General features: G+C 47.3%; 1 protein-coding gene across 1 annotated transcript in view; it reads left to right on the top strand.

The window, feature by feature from the left end:
- The window catches only part of HTR4 (5-hydroxytryptamine receptor 4), a 97,659-nt gene that overhangs the window by 28,742 nt on the left and 44,322 nt on the right, over nucleotides 1–24,595 (top strand). Inside the window, exons 4-5 of the mRNA XM_075164176.1 lie at nucleotides 10,761–10,914; nucleotides 12,886–13,454. Of these exons, the coding sequence (XP_075020277.1) occupies nucleotides 10,761–10,914; nucleotides 12,886–13,454 (723 nt within the window). The remainder of the gene's footprint in view (nucleotides 1–10,760; nucleotides 10,915–12,885; nucleotides 13,455–24,595) is intronic.

Below are 24,595 nucleotides of genomic sequence, written 5' to 3'. Positions count from 1 at the left end.
CTTGAGACAGACCAAGGTGCCTCCTGTAGCACTGGACTAGCTCTCCTGAGCTGCTGCAAATGAAAATATTATGGAGGTGGGTCAGTCCCTCGTCATCTTCCTCTCTTAAAGCTGTATTTCTTCCTCTGATGGATTGACTGACTGATTAACGTGATTTTCAAAATACAGCTTAGTAGGACAACTTAGTTGTACCGGTAGAGTACAGTAGCCATCGCTGAAGTTGTTTAACATCCACCTGGACATCATCCTTGAGCACAGAAACAGTCCTAGCCTGATCAGGAATTTCTGTGCTAACTCACGAGCTCTTTCGTGTCCCAAACAGTCTACTAAAAAGACTTTCTTTCTTCCTGAATTACCACTGTATATGTTATTTTACATTTCTGTAGTGCTTGCTCGCTGGCATGGTCTGGCAGTCTGATTAGGTAAATCAGAAAACGTTGTATAAAAGAATTGCTTTCCACCACACAAGCAGCAGACCCTGATGCCTGTAGATCCAAACCCCAATACTCCTTACCTGTCAATACTGTCAGGTCTAAACGTTAACAAAGAGCTAGGACATTACATTTTTTTCCTATTGGGCCTGTTTAATAAACCATTTTCTGATTGAAATGAAACATGAGGTCTTTCTGTCCATCTCTCAGAGGAGGCATTTGGGTGGAAGAAGACAGGGAGAATGTAGACATTTTGATTTTGGCCCTTACCACATCCCTAAGGACGTGCCATGGTCTCTTCCTTGCTGCATTGTGGGGCATGTTATGCTTGTGCCATGTCCTGCTGCAGGTCACCTGGAGCTGGTGACAGTCCCACTTCCCTCCTCTGTCCTTTTCGCAGAGATTAATTCACTTTTGCTGCCATGAAGTTGCTGCTGTTCCAAACCTCCTCCAGGCAGGACAACAGGGATTTTCAACACAGCCTGGGTGGAGTGGTGGATACAGAGTAATAGATCCATTTTCCATACCAAAGGAAGACTAACCCCCACCTTTTAGATCTGCCTTTTTCTCCTTCCCGATGTGCCAGCCCCTTGCTGTGACTGTCCTGGGAGCATCACTTCCAGGGGTGTTTTGGTCTGTGATCATCCTGAGAAGGGCAAGGAGAAAATTTCGACCTCACTTCACATCTGTGCTAGAGATGAAAAGTGAAAATAGCCAGACTTCAGTCACATTTCAATAGATACGAGTACAAAAATTTTCTAAATTCTAGCTATTTCTTGAGCACTTTGCCAATTTTCAAAATCCTCTTCCTTTTGCAGACTGAACTCAAAAAGTTGTGCTGTTCCTGGTGCCTATTAGTTAAAATGCGGGTACCTGACAGCGCAGCCTAATAGAGATTAATGACTTGGCAGAGCAACCATCCTCTAACCCAAATGAGCAGTGTGCCTGACACGTGCTGTTCACAGCAAGGATTTAACAGGCTAGCAAAGCCTCCTCATTTCCAACTGCAGCACCAAATTTTCCTTTTGGGACTTGGACTACAGGCTTTCAAAGCATATCTTGTGCAAACATTAATTGAGATTTGAAAAGACTTCCAGACAGTTTATTTTTTGCGGTATTCTGCAGTCATCTCCAAGCAACTCTCAGGTCAGCTCGAAATACTCACCCTGGTAGGAGTAAGAGCACAATGCCTTTCTTTTCCTCTCTTGTCTGCAAAGCCTCAGACCTAGGCTTTAAAGGTTGCTGGCAGAAACTTGAATTTCTGTGACAATTTTTGGTTGTTTTGGGGTTGTTTTTTTCCACAGTGAGAACTGACTCCCAAACAGTGTGAAGAGGACAGAATAGATGAGGAGATAGTGGTGGATGGCCCTGAGAAGATCAGAGCAGGTAGATGAATCCTGGGTTTCTGTGCAGGGGGGGATCGTGGATCGATGGGGCCCATCGTGGAGCTGTTCTCCATCACCGCTGCTTCACCCGTCCTGGCAGCTGGGTTGGAGGAGCACTGACAGCACTGCTTCCTTCACAGTCTTTTATTTAATTTTTGCTAGCTGTTTACCTTCTGTTCATTCAGACTTTATGGGAGTATGCTTCTTCTAGCTGGTGTTTTTTCTGTGATTCATATATTTCCTGCCTTCTGCTTTATTTCGGGGCATACAACTGTGGGTTTTTTTAAAGAAACTGGGTGGTCAATCTAATCCTCAGGACTCAGTTTGGAAAGTCATTCTGTTCAACATTCTCAGAAAGTGTTGCTTGAAAAGACTTTTATCTGATAGTATCTTGTATCTATTTCCATTACTGCCTCTGAAAAAAAGAAAAGCATTCAGGCTTTAATTCTCAAAGGCATTTGAGAAAATCTGGAGAAGTCACCACAGGATAAACTGATCTTACTGGTTAGACACAGGGAGCAAAGTACTGCAGAGACTTAGAGACATTCTCAGTCTCATCTGAAAAAGTGTTTTTCCAACGTATCAGAGGTACCTCAGGGCTCACTGAATCCAAATTTTGCTGTCACTGGGTTATGCTTTTTCATCATCTCTTTGGTATTCCAATCTAAAAGAAAGATTTAGCCTTGAATTATTTATTTATTGCATGTTTTATGCATATCTATCCATTCTTTGTGCCTATGCAATAAAATTAATTGCACTGCATATAAATAGACCAAGCGGCTATGATAAGAGTCTCCAAGTACAGTTAACCTGTCAGGAAAGGCAATTTTCTTCTCCAATATTTGCAGTACAATTTGCAATACAATTACTTCTCAAAGTCTTGGGGCAAAAAAAAAACCCAACAGAGAAACAAACAGGTCCTAAATGTCTGTTTTCTTGGGCTTAGATGCACATCTGGCACCTCTGCTCTTCACGCAGCCAGAGCATCCTGCACCCTCTCTCCGCATCCTCCAGCTCTCCTGGCTGCATCCCAGCCCGTGAAGCTTTCCTCCAAGTCTACGTCTCAGCTGGGCACTAGGTACACTGTTTGCCTGGCGTGTTCGAAACATTTGCAGATTGGCTATGTAACGTGCAACAAAACAGACCCGACTCTCCGTTTGTATATCCAACGCTAATCTTACTGGAATTCAAACATACCACATAATCACTGTTAAATAAAGGCTAAAGCAAAGCAGATGTATCAAGAGTGTTGGAGCACCAGAGTGACAGATGCTCGTTGCACCATTTACAAACATTAATTAACATTAATGTACTGTTCAGACATCAAATTAGCACAATCCCTTGAGAGAGATGATGTTTTAGAGATTCCCAAACCCCGGTGCTCTGCAGTGGCAGTCCGTCTGCAGAAGCAGCCCTCTCCCTGCGCGGGGTGGGAGGGTGCGCGGGTGCGAGCGCCCGCGCGGGGGGCACGGCAGTGGCTCGGTTCGGGTGGTCGCCGGCCCTGCCCGCCCTGCCTGCTGCCCCTGTTCTGGAGCCTCACGTCGCTCTCAGCGCTGGTGTCCGTCGAGGCGCGGGGGGGATCGACTGCCTCACCAAAGGATGCTTTGGTGGGGCTCGAGACCGGGAGCGTGATGTCTTTTTCTCAAGGACAGGGAGAAAGCAGCTGTGCCCAGCTGTGCTCTGCAAAACATCTGCTGGCTGGCCAGGGGCGGGGGGAGGTTATTAGTGGGAAGACTTACTAGGTTTTAAATATCTATCGGTAAGTAATGATTAGGCAGTCAGCAATCTGATTATATGACACCAATTCCAGCTGTAGTTTTGCACCAGCCCATAAATCCCCCGTGCCCTTTTCAGCTGGAAGGCGTCTGATCTCGTCCGGCTCCCAGGTGCTTAGGTGGAGGAGCAGAGAGGCAGCAGGGGAAGGCGCTGAGCAAGGGCACGTGGAGACCGTCCACGAGGGCTGCGAGACACGCCACGCCACTGCGGAGTTATCCCTGTCGGTGCTCGGCTCGGCAAGAAAACTAACATGAGATTTGCAGAATTCAGGTCCGAGAGCATTAAGAAAAATAACCGAGCAGATGGTCATGGCACAGCCTGAGGGATGCACTGTCCTTTATTAATCTTTACAAACCCTCTAGAAATATGGTAATTCATTTTGCCACTGTTGCTGCCAATAACCCTCCACACACACCGACCCGCACGGGGACCATGAAGGAGTCCTCTATCTCCGTTTGGCAACATACGTTTGTTTGTATTACTAGCTAAATTTATCCAGTTCCAATTAACTGTTCTCTTTAGCATTTTTCTCAGTGTAATTATCTCAACACCAGCAGGCCGTTGTTTTTCTAATTCTAAGAATTTAATTTTGTTAGATATAATCATTTTAGGACATTTTTTTTTCTGGACCAGCGATGCATAACTTTATTTTATTTGGCACAGTCGGAGACCATAGCTTATTTGCTCAGTGGGAAAAAGAAAAAGAGAAAGAGCTATTCTCCCAAAAAAAAAGTTAAAATCTGGTTATGTGGAGGCCGGAATCCGGTTTCACTGAAATATCAGCAAAGCCAGTAGCGCTGTTTTAATTTCACACAGGCACAAATAAATTGAGATCCTGGCTCCTTAGACTTCTTTGCTTGGTCAGGGTTCAGCGGAAGGCTCTGGCCCAGTCTGGATTAACTGGGGGAGAGGAGGAGTGTGCAAAACCACGCTCAGATGGGGGTTTTGTGGAGCGCCCCAGCATAGAGCTCCAAAAAGACAAAGAAGGGGGTTTTCCAAACTAGCCAAATCCTTATATGTAACTTGTGTCCCGCGAGGAGAAGAAGCTTCTGAAATAAATGTCCTTGTTGCCCGCAAGGGTTTTCCATCAATGCAGTCCAGTATCTTCAGCGCCTGAGCTGGCTGCCTGGGGGCAGCCGGGGCCCCCCGGAGCCCCTCTGCCCGGCTCAGCCTCCCCCGGGTGTCGGGTTAAGAGCAGAGTCCCCTGTGGTGGCAGCCAGTGGACTCTGGCTCTCTCCTGTTGCGTTTCTTTGGCCTCTCTTTCCTCAGGAAATCAGATGGGAATCATTCCTACTTTGGTGTTTAAGGCATGGTGCAGCAGAGGCACAGAGCCTGGGTGGGCATGGTTGTTGCACCCCAACTTTGGGAGAGAGCTAATAGCACCCACAGTTTTCCCACCCTCTTGGCTTTTTTTTTCTAGATTCTTTAAGGGGTAAAAAAATTATTCCGTATTAGTATTCAGTAAATTTTCCTCAGCTCATTTTGGCCCCAGTGATGATAAAACATATGGTATGTATATAATTTTATACATGCACATGACAACAAATGGTTTTCAATGTGGGCCACCCACACAACCAGTCTGTTTAGTAAAGCTGGGTCTGTATTTGTCTGTCTGTGATATCTAAGGAGCTTCTTTCAGGGTAGTGTCTACATACCCGTAGCTCAAATAAAGTTGTATTGCAAACCAGGGGGATACTTTAATTTTTCTCCAAGGGCAAGGAATTATCTAATGCAGCTAAGTAATTATAATTATATTTCTGTAATGCCCAGAAGGCAAGGGAAGAGCAGCGGTGGAGTTAGAGCATCACTGATCCTGAGGCAGGAGCCGTGGACCCCAGGACTGCTCTCTGGATGTGCCTAGGGCAGCTTTTACACCACCATGAGCTTGAGGAGGTGCTTGGATGTCCAACCTGATGGGTGGCCAGATGCACTGGCTGCTGTACCACTGCTTGCTTCTCTTTAACCACAGAAACTAGTGTATGTTAACGTTACTGGCCCAGCTGGTTATCTAGATTCTTGGACCCTTGATTTCAGTCTTGACCACAGATCCCGGTCACAGCTGGAGTCTCTTCGTGTTGGTGTTGATGAGTATGCAGATAGCCACTACCACAAATAGCCGTCCTTGCCATGGACCACAGCTACGTTATGTTGCTGTCAGCCCTAGGTCACCAGAGTGTTGAAATGCAATGCTGTTTCTCAGTCCCTCCGCTTTCCTTTCTCATCTCCAAGAACCTAGAAGCTGTAAACTTCTAATAAGTACAGGTGTCATCACTTAAAAGTTGATGTGCTTTTCAAGAATGGTTTCTTGTTCTTTTTTTTTCCTGGAGAAAAGGCAGGGTGTGATACAAGGAGTGTGCATACATGTGTGTGCATGTATGCATAGGATTTTTCATGCGGGCAAAATGGCAATGGCAAATACCCATGATTTACAACATTAAATTTCCATGAAAGCCTTGGACCAGCACAGCAGATTCAGCATTCAGTCGTACAAGGCAAGAATATAACTGAGGTTCATTTTCTGTCTATTTTCTCTTTGACTTCACAGCTTTCCTCTTATCTGCCATCTCCTGTCTTCACATATACACAAGTTTAACATTAGGCAAGCTGTCCGTGATCCTGCTGCTGCGGAATGTGATATTATGTCTTCTTTACCCAAAGTGCTGAAGGCTGTTAGGTACAAATGTGTTGCTGATGTACAGTTCATCAGGCATTTATATCTGCTTTCTGGTTTTACGCGTAGCACCGACTGTGAAGAGGAGCTGGCCGGCAGGCGAAGCGCAAGTCCTGTCAGGAAAGGATAAAACGTTTTGCTGTTCCAGCTCGTGGGCAGTGTGTATATGAGGCTCCTCCGTGTGACTGTGGCAGCTGCTGCTGGTGATGAATGTAGGAATATGGAGGAAAAATTGCCCCACAGACTGGGGCACTGAATCACTGAACCTTTAGTGTTTTTTATAGCTTTCGTGAACATAATAGAGGTGCACCCGCATCCCCTCAGAGATGCTGGGAGAGTGTTTGTAGCACATGAGGTCCACTTCTGGGAATTGACCCACTTGGCACTCGTCAGTCCCCCCCTCATCCATATGACTGGAACTTCCACTGGAAGACCAGGGAGCATCACATTCCTGTTCCTCAAGACAGAGTCCAGCCACTGCAGCATTTCTCAGAGCCACCAAGTGACGCTGGGCAGGTCACAAATCCTCGGTAGCCAGACATATCTGCAGTGGCCGTAAGAGCTATGGATTTGTTCTTTTGAGACATCTGTAAAATGTTAGCACATGATTCATTCATGTGGCAAATGTCTGATATGGGAAAGGAAAAGTATTATAATAACCTTTGCTTTATGGAGCTACTTGGAAGATCTACAGCTCCAGGAAGGTATTCTTGTATTTCCCCCTCAGCGAAGAATGTCATAACAGAGGCGGAGGAGAGGACGTGTTTCGTATCATCTGCTCTGCTGTAGGTAATGGGGAAGTTAACATTTTCAAGGAACTGCAGAAACATGGGTCTTGGCTGATCATAGTAAGAATTAATATTTAATTAAACTTGGACATGGTATTAATCATGTGTATGTATTACATTTTATATTCATCCATCACACTGTCATACCGGTACATAATAGATATTCTTTATGAGCACAGGAAAACAGCTCTAGCTTGAAAGGAAACAGAAATGTAGAATAAGAAAATGCCTTTATTTCAGCTTTTGACTAAAACTATTGATAATCTTAGAGATATAATTACTTTTCTCTCAGTGAATAAATAGCTGCTAAAATGCCCCAACCATCACATACATCAAATCACCAGCTACTACAAAAATTGGTGTGACTTCAATGACTTCTGTTAACATACAGAGATTTCTATTATCTGACTCTCTGGGCCATTGAATGGAAATCTTGCTGAGCTATGGAAAAGTGGACGGTGTGCTTTTCTGCCTCCCTCGCCATCAGCAAAATTGTCACCCACGCTCTGATTGCGGAACCTTGTTACCGATAACGGTGTAGGGCAGGAGGAACCCAGCTCGACTTTCTGAACACAAGGGAAGTCACGGTAGCAGCAGTTAGCAAAATATATATATATAATCTTTTGACATGTAAGTGGAGGAAAATTGCTGCTGAATCACTGGGAGGGAAGAAATATGAGAGCTTAAGATGTCATTTTTACAGGCATAATTTTTACTCTAATGGCCTTTAATAGCATGTACAAGTCAGTGTAATGCTGTCAGCTGCAGCAGAGATAGAAGTACAGAAATGCAATAACTCAAACTGCTTGGAAGACTTGTTTTCCTGCTGTAGTTAATTAGCAATGTATCGTGGTTTTCCTTTTCTGTTTTCTTATTCAACTTGTGAAATGGTAGCTGCTGTCTTGGCTGTTCTTTCCCATTTATTTATTGAATCTCTTCTTTTGCCCTTTCTGCAAATAAATGTAGTCTCTTGTGACTTGCAGTAACTTGCCGTCAGGCATGTCGCAGGAATCCTTTGCTGTCCAGCACTGGGTAGCCCTTTCCAGTAGGTGTCTCTCAGATAGTAAACAACTAAATATGCCAGATATATCTCCCTTGTGTTTAGAGTCAGAAGAGCAGCTGCACGTAATGCCAAGAGAAGCACCATCTGTCCTAATAAGCAGTCAAAATCATTACTGAAAATACCTGTTTGAATTCAAAGGTCAGTTTATATCCTGGGGGAAGGAAATCTGGAGAGCAGGGGGAAATCCAAACGCAATAAGCTCCAGCAACACAGGACAAGGTTACACAACACGTTGTGGCTGTCACGAGGAGGGTAGCTATCCCAGAACAAAGGGAGTATTTATTCTATCCTCTAAAATCATTAAGATATTGAAATCTGACCATGATGGTCTTCCTTGTCTGATAGACTCAGAAAAAAGTAGGTTGGAAAGGATCTCTGGAGGTCTCTGATCCAACCCTCCTCTCAAATCAGGGCCAAGCTCAAACTTAAATCCGTCTTCCTTCACTCGGGGGCCTTACCCAGTTGAGTTTTGCGCATCTTCGAGGCTGGATACCTTTGCTTGTTCAACTCGTGATCCCATAAAGGCAAGCTCCAAAACTAAGTAAATCCTGTTCCTGTACATTATTCAGCTTCTCCTTCTCCCTCGTGGGAGGGAGGGACGTGAGGGCTGTGTTAGTGGGGGCAGGAATCAGACCCACTGACTGCCACGGCTGTTGGCATGAGCTCCACGAGAGGAACATTTCAGCCAGTGCTCTACAAGAACAGCTACTGTCAAATATGCCATTTCTTTGAAAGTGAAACTTTTCAGAGGAACAGGCTGATTTTCATGCATACACGAAACCAGAAGAGAATGTTGAAATGATCAAATTGAAATAGGTGAATGCTTGTTTCAACATTTTTCCCCTGTGACATTTTGAATCTTGTTTCAAAGAGACTTCTAAAAAATGTTTTCTTTTGACACTTTGATATTATTTCAACCCTTTGTGTGGAATATATAATCTGATTTTATCAAAATAAAGCAATTCAGTTGAGTCCACATGACTTTTAAAAAAAAGTTGTAAGAAAATTTGGAAATTCTTAGATTTTTGTGCCTGTTTAGCACAAAACATTTGGTTCCCACTCAAATCTTGATGAAATAAATTGTGCACCTCAAGGACATCTCTCTACTACATACACATAAACTGTGCGTATGTGTGCATTCACGTATGTCTTATCTTAATGTGCCGCAGGCATCTCAGCGGTCCAGCTTTAGCGTGGGTTGCTTATTTAATACCTCAAATTAATGGTTCTACTGACCTCATAAAATTGACTTTTATAGGCATTCAGCAGTGAGGCTCTCTCTACGTACACATTATGCCTTGATGTGAGGCTTGACTCAAAAAAATCTCTGACAGAGGTCATTCCTTCCCTTTATAAATAGTTTTTGAAACTGTGGCCACGCCTTCAATGCAGTGCTCATATCCTATGGGGCACCATATTGCATAATTTCTGTGCTTACCAAATCTGGAAACTACATCTACTTAGATGATCATTATTAATTCACTAAGAAAATAGATTCATCAGGCACATAGCTGAATTATATATTTCATTATTTAGAAGAGCTGAGAATTCATGGGCACTTCTTGTGTCTCTGGACCCCAGTTCCCTGTCGCAGCAGTGGGGACATCAGTCCTGGCCTGTCTCTACAACGTGTGCTGAAATCCAAAACTCTGAAGATTGAAAACATTTCACCGGGAACCTGAGGCAGACTGTCAGGTCAGGACCACCAAAAAGCTGCACTAGGATTATATGGTTACTGATCTGCTACGGGCCTATATTAATTTCAGAGCAAAGAGATTTCCCATTTTAGGTTTGATACACCTTCCTGGTGTAGAAGTCTGCTAGCAGGCAGGTAGCACAGGGACCGAACAGAGAGAAGAGTTGATTTTCTATCTCTTTGAGAAGACATTTTTAGTTCATAGCTAGTTGTTATTTTAAGAGTCGGGACCTCTTGTACTATGAATATGTTGGATGGATCAGGAGGAGAAAGGAGAGCGCAGGGTACGTCCCCTTGGCGGTGAAAAGCCTAGAAGCCCCGTGCAGACACTTGCCCCGTCCTTGTGGCAGAAGGTTAAAGCCCAGCCAGACAAGAGGCTGATTCCTGGGAGGTAGAAAGGGAGCTTGGTTATGGAGAAACACACTTCATTTTACTGACATTTTCACAGCTTTGAAACACTTAGTTAATTTGCAATAACAGCTTTTGCAATCTTGTCAAAATAAATGTCCATTGCAGTTAGGAAAACCCCAACGTTTACTCAGTTGTGGCTAAGTGGAAGGACGGTGGACTCATTCATCGTGGTAAGGAGGGTGCAGAGCGCTTTGTGACTACGTGCAGGGGGAGAGGAGGGCTGAATATGAAGTCACTCCCTTGCTCTGCGACCTCAGACAAACCACAGCATTAATCTGTGCCTCATTTTCCCTAGCTGGAAAACAGAAAATACTGGCTTTCCCCTGCAAGGCACTATGAAACCTTATTTACTCATGCTGTGAAAATATCCTGAGCTCCTTGTGTGAGAGGCGGTCAATGGAAATAGGCTATTGACTCATTTTTTTCTCTGTTTTGAAAGGCAGGAGAAACAAGCTGGAGAAAATGTGTCACAGTTTTATTTTTTGAAGACCTGGAAGTCTCCTTTGATGGCGGTTGTTCTCTCACTTGTCTCCTTGCAGGTACTATGCTATCTGCTGCCAGCCTCTGGTTTACAGGAACAAGATGACTCCATTGCGCATCGCTGTAATGCTTGGAGGGTGCTGGGTAATCCCGACATTTATTTCTTTCCTCCCTATCATGCAAGGTTGGAATAGCATTGGCATCATTGATCTGGTGAGTAGCTAAGGAGGTACACCAGCCTGGTATCAAATATATTCGGTGCTGTATATTCTTCTTTAAAAAGCAATATTCAGAGAAAAGAAGGCAAGAGAGGCTGAAGGAGAAACTTCTTGCCATCGATGCACAGGGGCTGCTGAATTTCTGGAGGGTGTCTTTAAGGGGGTTTGAAATGAATCTGTCCTGGAAGGACTGTCACAAAGACAGTGGTGGCTCTGGGAGAGGATTTTACCTGCGTCTATTAATCAGTTCAGTGAGCAGCCCTCTGAAAACACACCAAGCCCCAGCTGGCTCCCAACGGGCACCTCGGGAGTCCTTGGTTCCCCTCGGCCTCTGCAGCTCTCGGGGAGTGCTGGCCACCGCCAGCTGAGCCCGAGGGTCCTTCCTTGCTGTGCTAGCGGTTTGGAGAACCAGGGAACCCAGACTTCCCCAGAAGGGATGGTGCTTTGGGCCAGTCCCATCAATATCCCCTGTCTTGGTGTGAGCCTTGAAGGTGGGGGAGGAGATGAAGTTCCCCCGTGCAAGTCATTTCAGCAGGAGTCAGTTTTCCCCACCGCAGTCTGGCTTCACTTGCAGGATCCCATTTGCAGGGCAAGGAGTTAAGAGCTGCAAATCTGCTCTCCTTCCAATCCGGAGACGCAGGAATTAAAAAATGGCAAACTATGAAAACACCTCATTTAGAAGAGCTGATTTAAAGAGATGTGGCATCTTCTATGCCAAGTCTCAGTCAAGGAGACACGAATACTTTTTGGCTCGTGGAGAATAACAGATGCAAGCTGCCGAGCCTCTAGACAGGGCGATAAAGCCAAAATTGCTTCCAGACAAGCACCTTTAGGACATGCAGCTGGTAGAAAAGGGAGATGCATTTTATTTATTTAACAAACCATGTCAGGTGTCTGATTTATTCCACTGATTTTTTGTCCCCACCTTTTCAGAAAAGACGCAACACCCAGCTGTCTGCACCAGACTTTCTAAACACCAGTGCAAGCCTTGCCCTTCCTTGTAGCTTGCTGGGGTTCACCGTGCAGATTTCAGCAGTTGAGAGGTAGTGCAGGGTTCAAACACCACCTAGTGAAAATCCTTCATAGTTTATTTTAGAGGTAAACTTCCTTAGTTGCCCAATTTATAAATAATTAAATAAATTATTTAAATGAATAAATTTAAATAAATAATTTAAATAATTTAATAAACAATTTTGATAGCATAGTTTTAAATAGGAGACAGGGTTATTCTCTTGTTGGAATAAACACCAGAAATTATGGGCCTGATGGACCTGCAGTGACATTGTTTTGTAGCAAGAATAGCCTCAGAGAAATCCTGTCTGTCCCAGTTATGTCCCCTGCTCCCCAAACCCACGTGCAAGACCCCTTTCTTCATCTGCTGTCTCTCTTTCCATCACAAGTCATTGACCAGCTCTCAGCCTACGGACTCAACCTGCAGACTTCTCCTGCCCGGGCTGCTGCCCACAGCCCCTGTGCCTGGCAGGCTCAGCGTCACCCCCAGCCTGGAGCTGCCCCCCAGATGCTGCAGCCTGGTCCCTTCCCTGTCCATCTGGTCCTTCTCTAATACCCTGTGGGACTCGACACCCAGTCCACCCTTGGTGTAAACCAAGGTGAACAGAGCAGTGAGCACTGCAGAAAAGCACGGCACGAAGTGAGGTCATTCCCCTTCGCTGTGGCTGAACCGGGGGGTTAGGGGGATTTTCACCGGTGGGGTTGAGGCATGCTCTAGGGTGCCGGAGCTGCCGCGGGGGCTGCCCCGGCAGACTGGGGGCCAGCGGGGCCGGAGAGCCCGTGGTGTGAGCACCAGCAGGAGGGGCTGCATGGGTAAGGCAGGATGGGAGAGGGGAGGGAGGAGAGAGAATTGGAAGGCGGTGGTGAGGTCTCCTGGCAAACAGGCGGCTGGTGTGGGAGGAGCAGTGCTCAACTTCTTTCCTTCTTTGTCCTTGTCCTTCTCCCCCTGCCCCAGATTCAGCAAAGGCAGTTCAACAAGGCTTCCAACTCCACTTACTGCATATTCATGGTCAACAAGCCATACGCCATTACCTGCTCCGTGGTGGCCTTCTACATTCCCTTCCTCCTGATGGTGCTGGCCTACTACCGCATCTACGTCACGGCCCGGGAGCACGCCCGCCAGATCCAGGTGCTGCAGCGCGCGGGGGCCCCCGCCGACGGCCGGCAGCACCACCCGGACCAGCACAGCACGCACCGCATGAAGACTGAGACCAAAGCTGCCAAGACCCTGTGCATCATCATGGGGTGCTTCTGCCTGTGCTGGGCCCCCTTCTTTATCACAAACATAGTGGACCCTTTCATAAACTACACGGTGCCGGGGAAGCTGTGGACGGCTTTCCTGTGGCTGGGCTACATCAATTCAGGGTTGAACCCTTTCCTCTACGCCTTCCTGAACAAGTCTTTCAGACGTGCCTTCCTCATTATCCTGTGCTGTGGTGATGAGCGATACCGAAGGCCTTCCATCCTGGGGCAGACGGTCCCCTGTTCCACCACCACAATAAATGGATCGACTCACGTGCTAAGGTGAGTGTTTCTCGGATGCTGCAAAACGCCTGGAGTCTCTAGAAAGAGTACTTCTCTAGAGTTTTCGTGAAGGATTGGTTTCGCTTTGCATTTGAAATATCTGATGGATTAACTGTTTAAAAAGGGAGGGGGCAAGAGAAGCGTCCAGAAATCCTTAGGGTGCTCAAAAAACCCTGAGTTTGTAGATAACAGATAAGTGTTGGCATGCGCAGTTTCTCCAGAGGTGCGTTCAGGAAAGAGTTGGGAGAATGCAGAAGTCCTGTATGCCTTTTGGCAAGCCCTGCTGTTTGGTCTGAGGGGAACAACTTGACCCCACAGGGAGCACCTTGAGGGAGGCTGCTTACTCCGTCTTCTCTAGCAAAGGGATCATGACCCCCATTGCCCCTTCTCAGGTTTGTAGCCCCACCAGCCACGGCTGCATCTTCTGAACTAATGAAGGGCAAAGGATGAACTTCCCCAAACACCTTCACCCTGCTGGGGCACTTCAGTGGCCCTCTGGGAGGGGGGATACTTGCCACTGTGTTTTAGCAGCTCAGAAAATGCTGGGGTGTCTGCCTTTTGCTGTAACCCAGTCAAAGCCTGTCCCTGTGCAAGGCGGCGGCACCCAGCTCTGCGGGAGCCCTGGGAGCAGCGTGCCTCACATGGGCTGCAGGACATAGTCCTGCTGGTTGACAGCTTGGGGTCCCAGTGAATTTGAACCCCACACCTCACCCTTCACTGAGTACCACGATGTGTTCATTGTAAAAGAGAGCGTGTGGGCTGCGCACTGTGGGGGTACAGAGGGGTTTGGAGGGCTCTGCGGTATGAGGCACCCTCTGCTGTCTTCTCACTGAGCAGAGGGGTGGGAGGCAGAGCACGGGAGGAAGGCAGGGAATAACAATTATCGCCCATAATATCAGAACAAACTGCAATATCTGAAAAAAACCATAGGTGTTTCTATGCAACTGTCTAGAGGAGATGTGGTTCTTTCGGTAGATGGATTCATGGCTCTTCACATGCAGATGAGGACTTGGTAACCGTATTTGTGTTCAGAGCTGAACCCATCTGGAGACTAAATCAGACACTGAGCACTTCCCAGTGGAGTCTGATCTGCTGGTTTGCCCCAGGGTCCCTCTGCAATGATCTCTGAAGTTTTGGAAAGAGTCCGGAGCCGTATAATGGATGGGAGACAGGGCAGGGCTTGTCACAACCTTGAGACAGACCTCTCAAGCTTTTTAAGTCATGAAAGACATTACAGCTTCTGCTGATTAAAAACTGTTTGGGAGCTATGGTCCCGAGCCTCTGTCTGTGATGGATGCGTGCCACGCTCAGCCTGTATTTCTATCGGAGCCGTGCTCCCGGGGGCAAGCTGGATGCTCCTCTGCTGCGGTTAGGAGGATTGAGAGAGCAGCCCTTGTTGGACGCGTCGCGCCGTCCCGCAGCGAGCGAGCCGGTACCTCTGGCTGGGGAGCTGCAGGGGCGAACGCTGGAAGGGCGTCCCTGCGCGGGGAGAAGGGGAGGGAGGGCTCGCTCCCGTCCCTGGGTAACCGTGCTGTCACTACGGGGCCACCCCAGCGGCCTGAACACAAAGAAAGAGAGAGTGGCATCTATTTTGGCCAGTAAGCGCAGCAACAAGATACCTTTTGTTAAGTATACAGGGCAGAGAGACGACAGGGAGCCTCCCTTGGGTGTGGGTCTGAGATGTGGAGGGCAGGGAGCACGTCAGCCCAGAAGGTGAATTGCTTCAGTCCGTGCTGACGTTTGACCTCCAAGTGTTGCAGATGGCAATGTCGGTGCCTCCTCATGTCTCCAAGTTGTCTCGCTGCTTTTGCACTAAGTAATCTCGCTGTGAGACCTCATCATCCTGCCTGTGCCCTGTGGACAGGCAGGCTCAGGCCAGCACTGCCCTGGGGACGCTGGGCGGTGGAGATGGGCTCCCGAGAGCGCGAGCGGCCAGGGAGGCTCTGCACGCCACCAGGAGGGCTGCGCTGCTGGGGGTTTCCTTCATGCTGTGCTGAGTGTCCCTGAGCTGACAAACTCCTCATTTTGAGACTCTTTTTAAACATATCGATGTCTCTGCGAAGGCCAAAGCAAATGTGAAGAGTCACCTCCCCTCCAAAGCTAGGGGTGGCCATGGTCTCGGCCACCCCGGCCAACTGGGGAGGCTCTGGTGGCCTGCAGTGAATGGTGGATCCCACCATGGAGCTGAGATCTGGCTTTCCTCATTTCCAGCTTCTCCCTGCCACTTGTACCACTCTGCTCCCACGTACAAGTTATCCACGGGAATGTATCAATGTCAATCTAGATGTGACAACCATTGCAAAAGGCCCCATAAGAACCAAAGCTGCACAGGGCATCTTGTCCACTTCCAGCTTTTGAGTACTTTTATGGATAAAGAGCCCGTTGCCTCTCTTCAACATGCTACAGGCGCAAGTCAGATTATCTCCTGCCTTTCCATATCGCTCCAGCTCTGCAGAAGGCACTTGCTTCCTGCTGCCGCATCCCCTCCTCCCTCCGCGTGCCGGAGGGATGTGGCTCTGCACATCAGCACTTCAGAGAGCAATTATTTTCTGTTTTCCTCAGCTTTGTAACGGATGAGAAAAGCGTGACTTCTTTCCCTGGTGCACTGATGATGACAGAGGTGTGGGGATTAAAGGAAAACTGACTGACTGTAGGCTTTGGACAGTTAACCTCACTTGAGGAATTTGTATTTCTTCAGTGCTTCTCTCTTAAATGCAAAAAAGTTTGGACGCAGCATGAATGGAACATAAATTCAGTGAGGCAGGTTCTCTCAAGGTATAACATACATTTGCTTTACTAGCATGGAAATACAAGGGTTTTGTGCCCAGCAGCTGTAATATTGAAACCTTCCTATGTGGGTTGGCTTCATACCAACCCAACTGAGAAGCTGCGTCGGGGCTGGACCTGGTTCACACACTTCTTTTCCAACCTCAAAGTTGTTTCTTCCCAACCAAGAGCTTCTGCAAATGGGGAAGTTGTGCAAGTGGGATTTTACAGCTGCTTTTTGTACCCTGGCAGGGAGAGCAGTGAAGAGCAGGGCAGACCTTGTGCTGAATCTAGGGCAGAGTTCCTCCCCCAAAAAACGCAGAGATTTGCAATTTTGTATTAAGCTGACGTGAGTCATTTAGCCTCAAAGGGAGTCAGGAGTGGTTGACAGTAGGACGGGGATTTCTAACCCCTCTCTACTTCCAATCTTGAGAATATCTGAACTTTCCTTCAGCTCTACCTGTCCAAACCGTTCTGTCCTTGCTCACAATCATCTCACCGGTGCGTTTGCAAGTGCAAAGAATACGTTTGTCATGGTTAAAATTCAGGCTCCTGCTCTTGGATGCGTCTGACCTGTGCGAATGCCTTGCAGGGAGGGAAGGCATTTCTTCTTTTTTTCTTCTGATAATTTTAGTGTCAAAATGTTCTGACATTCCCATTTTGGGATTTTTCACATTTATATTAGGCATGGGAAAAAAAGAAGAAGGAGGAGCAGAGTGCAATAAAACACGGCAGTGAGAAGAGGCAGACGCCTTCACCACACACAGACTGAGAGACCACTTGGGAGACAGTTCTCATTCTTTTTTTTTTTTTAATTTATTTTTCAAGTGATCTGTGAAGACTGTGGTGCTCTGGGTGACCCAGGCAGGGAGAGACTTTTACAGCACACCTGGGGCCAGGTGCAAGCACAGTGGCCATGGGGCGAGGGAGCAGACTGCACATGCTCGACCATGATATGAGGGTGACCACAGCTTTCTTAATCCCCTGGCAACCACCCCACTTTATCCCTAAATCATGAACCAGAAGATGGGGAAAGGATTTCTTGTGACCCATTTTGTTCTTGAACGCTCCATCAGCTGGTGTGAGAGACACCCATCCCTTGGGCGGGGTAAGACATGGCGCAAAACCTGTTTTTTGAAGATGTCATGAACAGCCAGGAGATAGGATTTGGTTAGAGCTGGATCTATGTGTACGATGGGAAAGAGTATTAGAATTAAATATTCAGCTTTGAAAGAAAATTTTGATCTGCCTGTTTTCCAAGTTTGCTTTCTGGAAGTATAAGAATTGCCAGAACCATTTTTTTTTACCCCTGGATATTCACCTATTTCAATTCTGATGTGTACCATCAACTGGAAAATTCAGGCAGGACACATGCAAATGGTGAATTGAAATCTGCAGGTGTGCCTACAATCCGAAATTCATGCCCTATTAATTTTTCCATGGCTGAGATTGCAACTCACACGTCATATACAAAGGTTTGTTTCTCTGGTTGCAGCACAAAGTGTGTAATTCATTATAAATATTTGTAATTTGTAGTTCTAATAACCTATGGTTTGGAATATCATTCATCGAAAGGACTTGAGAATTATTCTGAATAATGAGTGGATAGGAGAATTTACAATGAGCACTCACCTAACGTATGGCAAAAATTAATACAATAATTAACTGCAATAGATATGGGTTTCTGGATGGCTGTAGCATATGTTCAGGAGTTCTGTGCACCACGAGACTGAAAATAAAATGCCATATTCATCTGAAAAATGCTGTCTTCCCCTTTAAACATATTGCTTGCATATCTTTGGTCATGCATAGATATTTAATCAACACAAACCAACAAACTCATGCCTTCATGAATCATTAAACTCTTGTACTGCACAAGAGGATGGGAACCCAGATCAGCATTGCCTGAATTCTTGGATAAAACAAGTTCTGAAATTTTGCCACAGCAAAGAAGATGACTTTGGGTAAAATATAATTGAGCAATGATCAGAGTAGACAAACTCTGGAATGTTTGGGTCAAGGAGGTCACTTTGGTCTATTCCCCATTTCCTCTCAGAAGTGCCCTGTTCAGCACAGTGTATTAGTCTCTTCAGGGAAAGCTATAGCGAGTGGTTTATTTACTCATTTTCCACCATAGAGAGGTCTTCTCAGACAGGGCTGATGCCAATTTTATTTCTCCAAAGTAAAACACATCCTGATTTTCCCTTTAGAAAAGCCAAGAGAAACAAAGTGAAAAAAAAGAAGCATGCAGCTTGAGGGGCTGGAAGTTCATCGTCTTCATAAATACAAAATTAAATAAATAACCCAATCAGCCAACACTCGTGTCAGCACTCTGAAGGTGCACAAAACGCTGGGAGAAGTGTGCAGTAAATCATTGCGTGCAGCCGGCACTCAACGCCAGAGCTCTGCTGTGGAGCCTTGCTGGTCCCTGTAGGGAACATGAGTGATTGTGCCAGTAAATCTCCTGAACGGCAGTGAGCCCCGGTGCTTCCTTGCCGCTGTTGGAACAGGCAACGCAGCAACTCGGGTCTCCAGGTTTTAGAAGTTTAGCAGCTCCACGGCTTACAGATCTGTTGGAGTAAAAAAAAAACCACCCTGGTTGTAGGGAAGAGAAGGTCAGAGCTGCCGTGGGGTGAAAGAAGAGATGTGTGCCTATCGGCGACGCTTCCCCAAGAGGAGTGCACAGGGGTGGTCCTGCCCCACGGCTCAGTCCCCTACACATCCCTCCCACGGAGCGGCCCCAGCTCTGAGCTGGAAGCCCTTCCCGGCACATGCCCCGTGAAACGTCTGCTGTAATTTGAGGGGAGACCCGTGGCGGCACCAGTGGTGCCTGCACAGTGAGGGGAGCTCCACGGGTGCCCCGTGCACCCACTGCCCCCGCTCCGTGCAGCCAGACCCTCCTGCTGCGGGGGTTTGACGTGTGGGATTGGCAGGAGGGTCAGGGCTTGAGGGGGAATTTGCACCTGGGTTTAGCTTTGTGTTGCCACTTCCAGTCTGTAAAGGCAAAGGTAGGAGCTCTTCCTTTCTCCTTGCCTTTTCCTGGCCAGGAGCAGAGGAGACTTCGGGCTGGAGGCAACTACGTACATGGGCTGATGGGATGGGCTGATGGCATTGCATTACTTTATGCAGCTTTAAAACAGTGAATAAGTTAAAGAGACTTTCCCCCTCTGTTTCCGAGGTAGCTTTTCACAAAGACGAGCAGCCATCCTGAAACCCTCCTGGCTTTGCCAGGCTGGCAGCTCAGAGCCCCATCTCCGCTTGCTCCTGGGGGTCTCCCTGACACCCCGACGTAGAGGACTCGGAGACCCCCGACATGGAGGACCCCCCTGCCTGAGCAGCAGCCAGGAACAAATACACGTCGGGATGCCCAGATGCCCACTGCTGTGGCATCAAAGCAATTTGCATCTTTTCAAAGATGATTTTGAATGACCATGCCTTTTCGACAGCTTTAATTTGACAAGGTCATTAACTCGTTCAGTGCTCAGTCACCTCCTCACAGGTCAAATCCCGGCTGGCCAGGTGTCCCTGTCCCACCACACACCGTCCCCTTCTCCTGCAGAGTCGCCTGCAGGGGAAGGGGCACATTTGGTGGCCTTGCTGTTAGAAATGCTCTGGCTGTTTCCGAGCTCCCGGGCTCAGAAGTGGCTTCACAAGGTGGGCTGAGGAGTGCTCTGGTTTCCCTGTGCACCCAGGCTGAATCGCAGAGCGGGTTCAGTGCTGGCGTGGGTCATTTCCCTTGCGTTCATAGGACGTGGATGGAGCGGCAGTCCCGTCGGGTCTGCGACGGTGGGATTTTGTGGGCGGCAGTTGTGGCTTGACTCAGAAAACACAGAGGTTAGTTACTCAGAGCTGCTTTCTGATGAAACTGGCAGGTCTCTCTCAAGGATCTGGCTTTACAAGTAAAAAATCTCTCCTGTTCTGCCTCCTCCTGTTTCTCTTCTCTCTCATCCTTCCTTAGGCACTAAGGCAGCCGCAGAGACCGCATTGCTTCCCGAGGCAGCGTAACACACTTGCTGCCAGGGGTCGGCAAGCCCCGGCGGCTCCCGCCGCTCCTCGCAGCAGCAGCCATGGGCTGGCGCCCGCAGTGGGGCTTCCCCCCAGCCCGGCCGAGCCTCCCGCCGGCAGCCCGGCCAGCACAGCCTCCCCGTCCTCCGCTCAGTCCCTGCTCTCCAGCTCTCCCTTGGCGTTTGGCAAGCCGAAAGCTCGCCCAGCACGGGCACTTCGTCGGTGAAGGTGCATTTAGCCTCAGACGGGGAAGACGCGTGCCTTTGTTACCGCATTTTCCCGTGGCTGCTGGCACTGGCAGAGGTTTTTTGGAGAAAGGAGGGACCGCGGCAGCAAGCGTGGCGGGACAGGTCGGGCACGGCTAGGACAATATCTCAGCCCTCCCTGCTGAAATCCCTAGAAACCATTTCAGTAGCAGCAGAGAGGAATCTGAGCCCAGGTCTGCTGCTGCTACATGATGCTAAATATTTGTCTCCCCTGTGTTTTCTGTCTTTCTCTCTCACACATGTGCACGGATTCGCAGAAACGACTAATTATGTAAACCAGAGGGAAATTATTTCTGGAAAGGAGATTTTACAGGCTGTGTTTTCAGGGGGGTGTTACACCTGCTCTGTTTGTGATGTTGGAAAGAGTACGGTGCACCAGGGCTGCAGTGAGAACCTGGAATTCAGCTCCAGGTGCAGCAGCAATGGCCAGGCTGGGCAAGGAAGGGCTTCAGTGCTGCTTTATTTAAAAAAAAAAAAAAACACAACAAATGAAAGAAAATGAGATATTTCAGTACATGCACAACTTTGCTTGGACAAACTCGCAAAAGGCTCTGATCTTCGACTGGCCCAGAGGTGAAAGATTAAGGTTTGGCTTCAAACTCGGGGTCTCCTGACAGCCCTCAGCTTCAAAGCCAGCTATTTGCATTCCTCATTCACTCTGCTGGGCTGCTTGGAGGCTCCACCAAATTAGTTGAAAGAGTAAAATCCAGTATTTATTGGTTCTTCCAGAGTTTCTGAAAGGTTTTTTTTGTTTTTGCTCTGAAGGAGAAATAGGCAAGCAGCAGGTAGGCACCTGGGTGCACAAAACTCCCAAACAGACCCAGCAAGGGAACAAAAAACATCAATAACAAAGATGCTATTTTAGCTTGGTTTGACCAAATTTGAAATTGATGTGGAGGTGAATCTTCACTGTGACTCAGTTTTTAAACACAAAAGATGCAGGTCTTTGATTTAAAATGGATTTTTTATTTGCTTTAGCACTAACTACAACATGAATACCCTTTCTAAAAGTTTTTTTTTCCCCTTTACACAAACTGAACAGATTTTTCTGTAGATGTTCTGTGATTTTTTTCTTATCACTAAAATATCATTTGGAAAAGTATTCCAGTGGCAGAGTACTACTGCCCAAAGCTATACAGTTATGTAGAGCAAAATCAGGCCATTAGGGTTAAAATTTCTGACTGGCAGGAACTGCCTGGGAATTTTAATGGTCCTGCAAGACGGATCAGAGCTTTGACATATGTTATCATCTTCTTCACTACAAGGTCATTAGCCCCAAGGCGGATCATTCCGACTTGGTCTGCTCTTTCCTTCATTGCCTCATTGCTCGCTGCTTCACGCTGGATTTCCATAGGTCATTTTGGAGGCACAGTGTAAGCAGCGTATGTTTTGCTGTGCTTGTGAAACTCGGAGCAATTACAAGCTGCTAAGGTTTAGGACGTGTGTTGTAATTTCTCCGGCAGTCGCCTTATTAATGGGACCAATAGGCAAGAACTTCACCCCTTTGTGAATGTGCTGATAAAGCTCATTCCCATTAAGTTCTTTTTAGGAAGTTTCTGAGCAAGCTTGAGAAACACAAGAAGTGATGACATCCCCCTGACATCTCTATCCCTTGCAAATTTTGCTTTTTTATGTAATTCTTCTTTTTGACAGGAGTTTAGCGGAAACTCCCCGTTGAGAGACACAATTTTTGTTTACAGAGAAGCTGATGAAATACTGCTAGGGTGCAGCTAATATCTTTGTATATGTGGGCTGGGATTTTGATTTTTGTCCTTGTTAGCAGGGATTTATTTTGGTTCATCTTAGCAAATAGATGCAAACATTATGTTTGCATGCAAACCGCCATGCTCCTGTCATTAAATTGCTCTGCTCAGCAGGCCTGCGGGCAGCCACCCTCAGCTGCCTGTACCCTGCAGGCACGTTATCGCCTTGCGCTGTGGTGGCTGGAGGACCTGAAGGAACGTCCTCTTCTGCGCCTGGGAGGGCTCTGTCCTTAGGGACCCTCCAGTGCAAGAGGCACAAGAGAAGCTAATGAAATTTTTCATTTAATAGACATAAATCTGTTGGTGGAGTTGACTTTAAATTGCAGTAGTGTCATTTTTCGTCCGCTGCAGGTGCTCGGATGAGCCACGCTGACACCCATGGGTGCTGTCTGGCAGCCCTCTTCACCAGTCTTGTACACTTTCCCCGTTACAAGTCTGCAGACACAGCATCAGGCATGGCCAAAAGCATCCCCCATACAGCATGAGCACTGCTGGAAGGGTATCGAGCTGGTGGTCCCGTGGGTCACTCTGGAGGCTGCTCTTCCCACTGTGGTACAGAGCCATGCCGAGGAGAGAAATCTTGTGAGAGCTCTCTATCCCAAGGCGTGAAATATTATATCGACCAAAACAATTTAAAAATGGTGACTTCAGTGGTGACAAAGAGTCTTTCCTTCATTTTCGCACAGCCCCAGGGCTGAGTCCTCTGGGCAATGCAACCAGAGATTGCTCAAGAAGTGTTTTCCACTCTGATAGTTTCAGTTCCCCGTGCCGGCAGGAACGGCACCGCGCGGCTCCGTACCGCAGCCCGAGCACGGCTGGCTTGTTTCGTCTAGCAAAAGGGGGATCTGATTGCTGTCTGTAAATACATCAGGGGGGTAAAGACTGGGAAGGCAGAAGAGTTATTTAAACTAAGGAATAATGCTGTCACAAGAACAAATGGATATAAAGTGGCCAGGAATAAATTTAAGCATGGAATTAGATGAAAGTTTCCAGCCATCGTGGCAGTGATGGTTTGAAATAACCTCTTAGTAAGACTAGTGGGGGAAAACATCTCATTTTTAACAAGCTGAAGCTTGATGAATTTACAAAAATCATCTCATTATATGGTATGACTGTGGCAGCAGGAAACTGCCTCAGGACCCCATAAAGCCCCACTTTGGCCTTAATTCTGACCCTTGTGGAAACCAGAAGCAGAGCTGAACTGCTTCGGGTCTTGTCGATACCTGACCACACTGCCTTTCTCCCCGATCCTGCTGATTTTGCATCCATCAGGGAACATTGAGAGAAGCAGAAATTGTCCCCACTTCCCAAAAGACCTCACAGGCCAGGTTCCCATGCTTCCTACCTCACCTTTCCCCTCTGGGCAGCGGCTGCAGCGCAACATTTCCCGCTAGCTGGCAAGTCGGCTTTTCAAGATCATAACCCAAGATCATAACCCAAGGTCATAACCCAAGATCAGCAGCTTGGTATCCTGAGGTTGCCTCTGTCTCATTCCCAGGATCTGGGTTTGGCACAAAATGGCACCCAAAGATAAATGGGAAGGAAGAACAATGTCCTTAGGTGATAGTGTTCGGACTGTTTGATATAGATTGTGATACAAAAAATCTGAAAAGACAGGGTAATGTCCATACCACTGGTAAACATGAGATTATGAAAAGTAGATCTCAGTTCTCCAAACTAATTTTATGAGGTTGCGATTTGCAAGAAGTGTGACAGGTTTGACTTGGTACTACATCAGCACGGCATGTAGTAACTAGATCATCCCCATAGTCTGTAAATCATAATAAAATTACCATCTTCTAGCAGGTGTATTGTAGTCAGGATTCTTAAGGAACAGGTCTTGGCCATAAGCTGTTTACTTTTAATCTCCTCTCTGGAGAAAAACAAATAATTGCTAATAACATATGCAGATATAGTACAAGACTAGAGCACTAACAGCAATAAGAGCAAGCAGCACAGGGCTACTCTGCGCTCGGAATTACTTGGTTAACGGAGCACAAGGAAAGTGTTTCCACAGAGTTACAGAAGCATGGTCTTCATGGCTGTGCCTCTTGGCATGCTGAACGCAACCTCAGACCACTAATCTAATAAACAGCCGGTGCGAAACTGGCTTCGATGCTGAACATCAGCTCCCACGTGACACCGAGCCTGAAGGGGGACGGTGCCGCTCCCGCAGACGCGGAGCCAGCGCTGCCGCCTGCCCAGCCCCGGCAGGGCTGGCAGTGGGGCACCGCGCTCCGGAAGGAGGCTGGAAAAAATCAAGTGTCATTAAAGGTTTCAAAAAGAGGCTGTAACAAAATAGTCCTGGCGCATGAACGATTTCTCGTGTACTGGAGAAGGT

This window comes from Calonectris borealis, chromosome 15 (genome assembly GCF_964195595.1).
Source record: "Calonectris borealis chromosome 15, bCalBor7.hap1.2, whole genome shotgun sequence".
In the NCBI taxonomy this organism is placed as follows: domain Eukaryota; kingdom Metazoa; phylum Chordata; class Aves; order Procellariiformes; family Procellariidae; genus Calonectris; species Calonectris borealis.
Note: the sequence above shows the minus strand (reverse complement) of the source record. Positions and strands in the feature narration are given on the sequence as shown.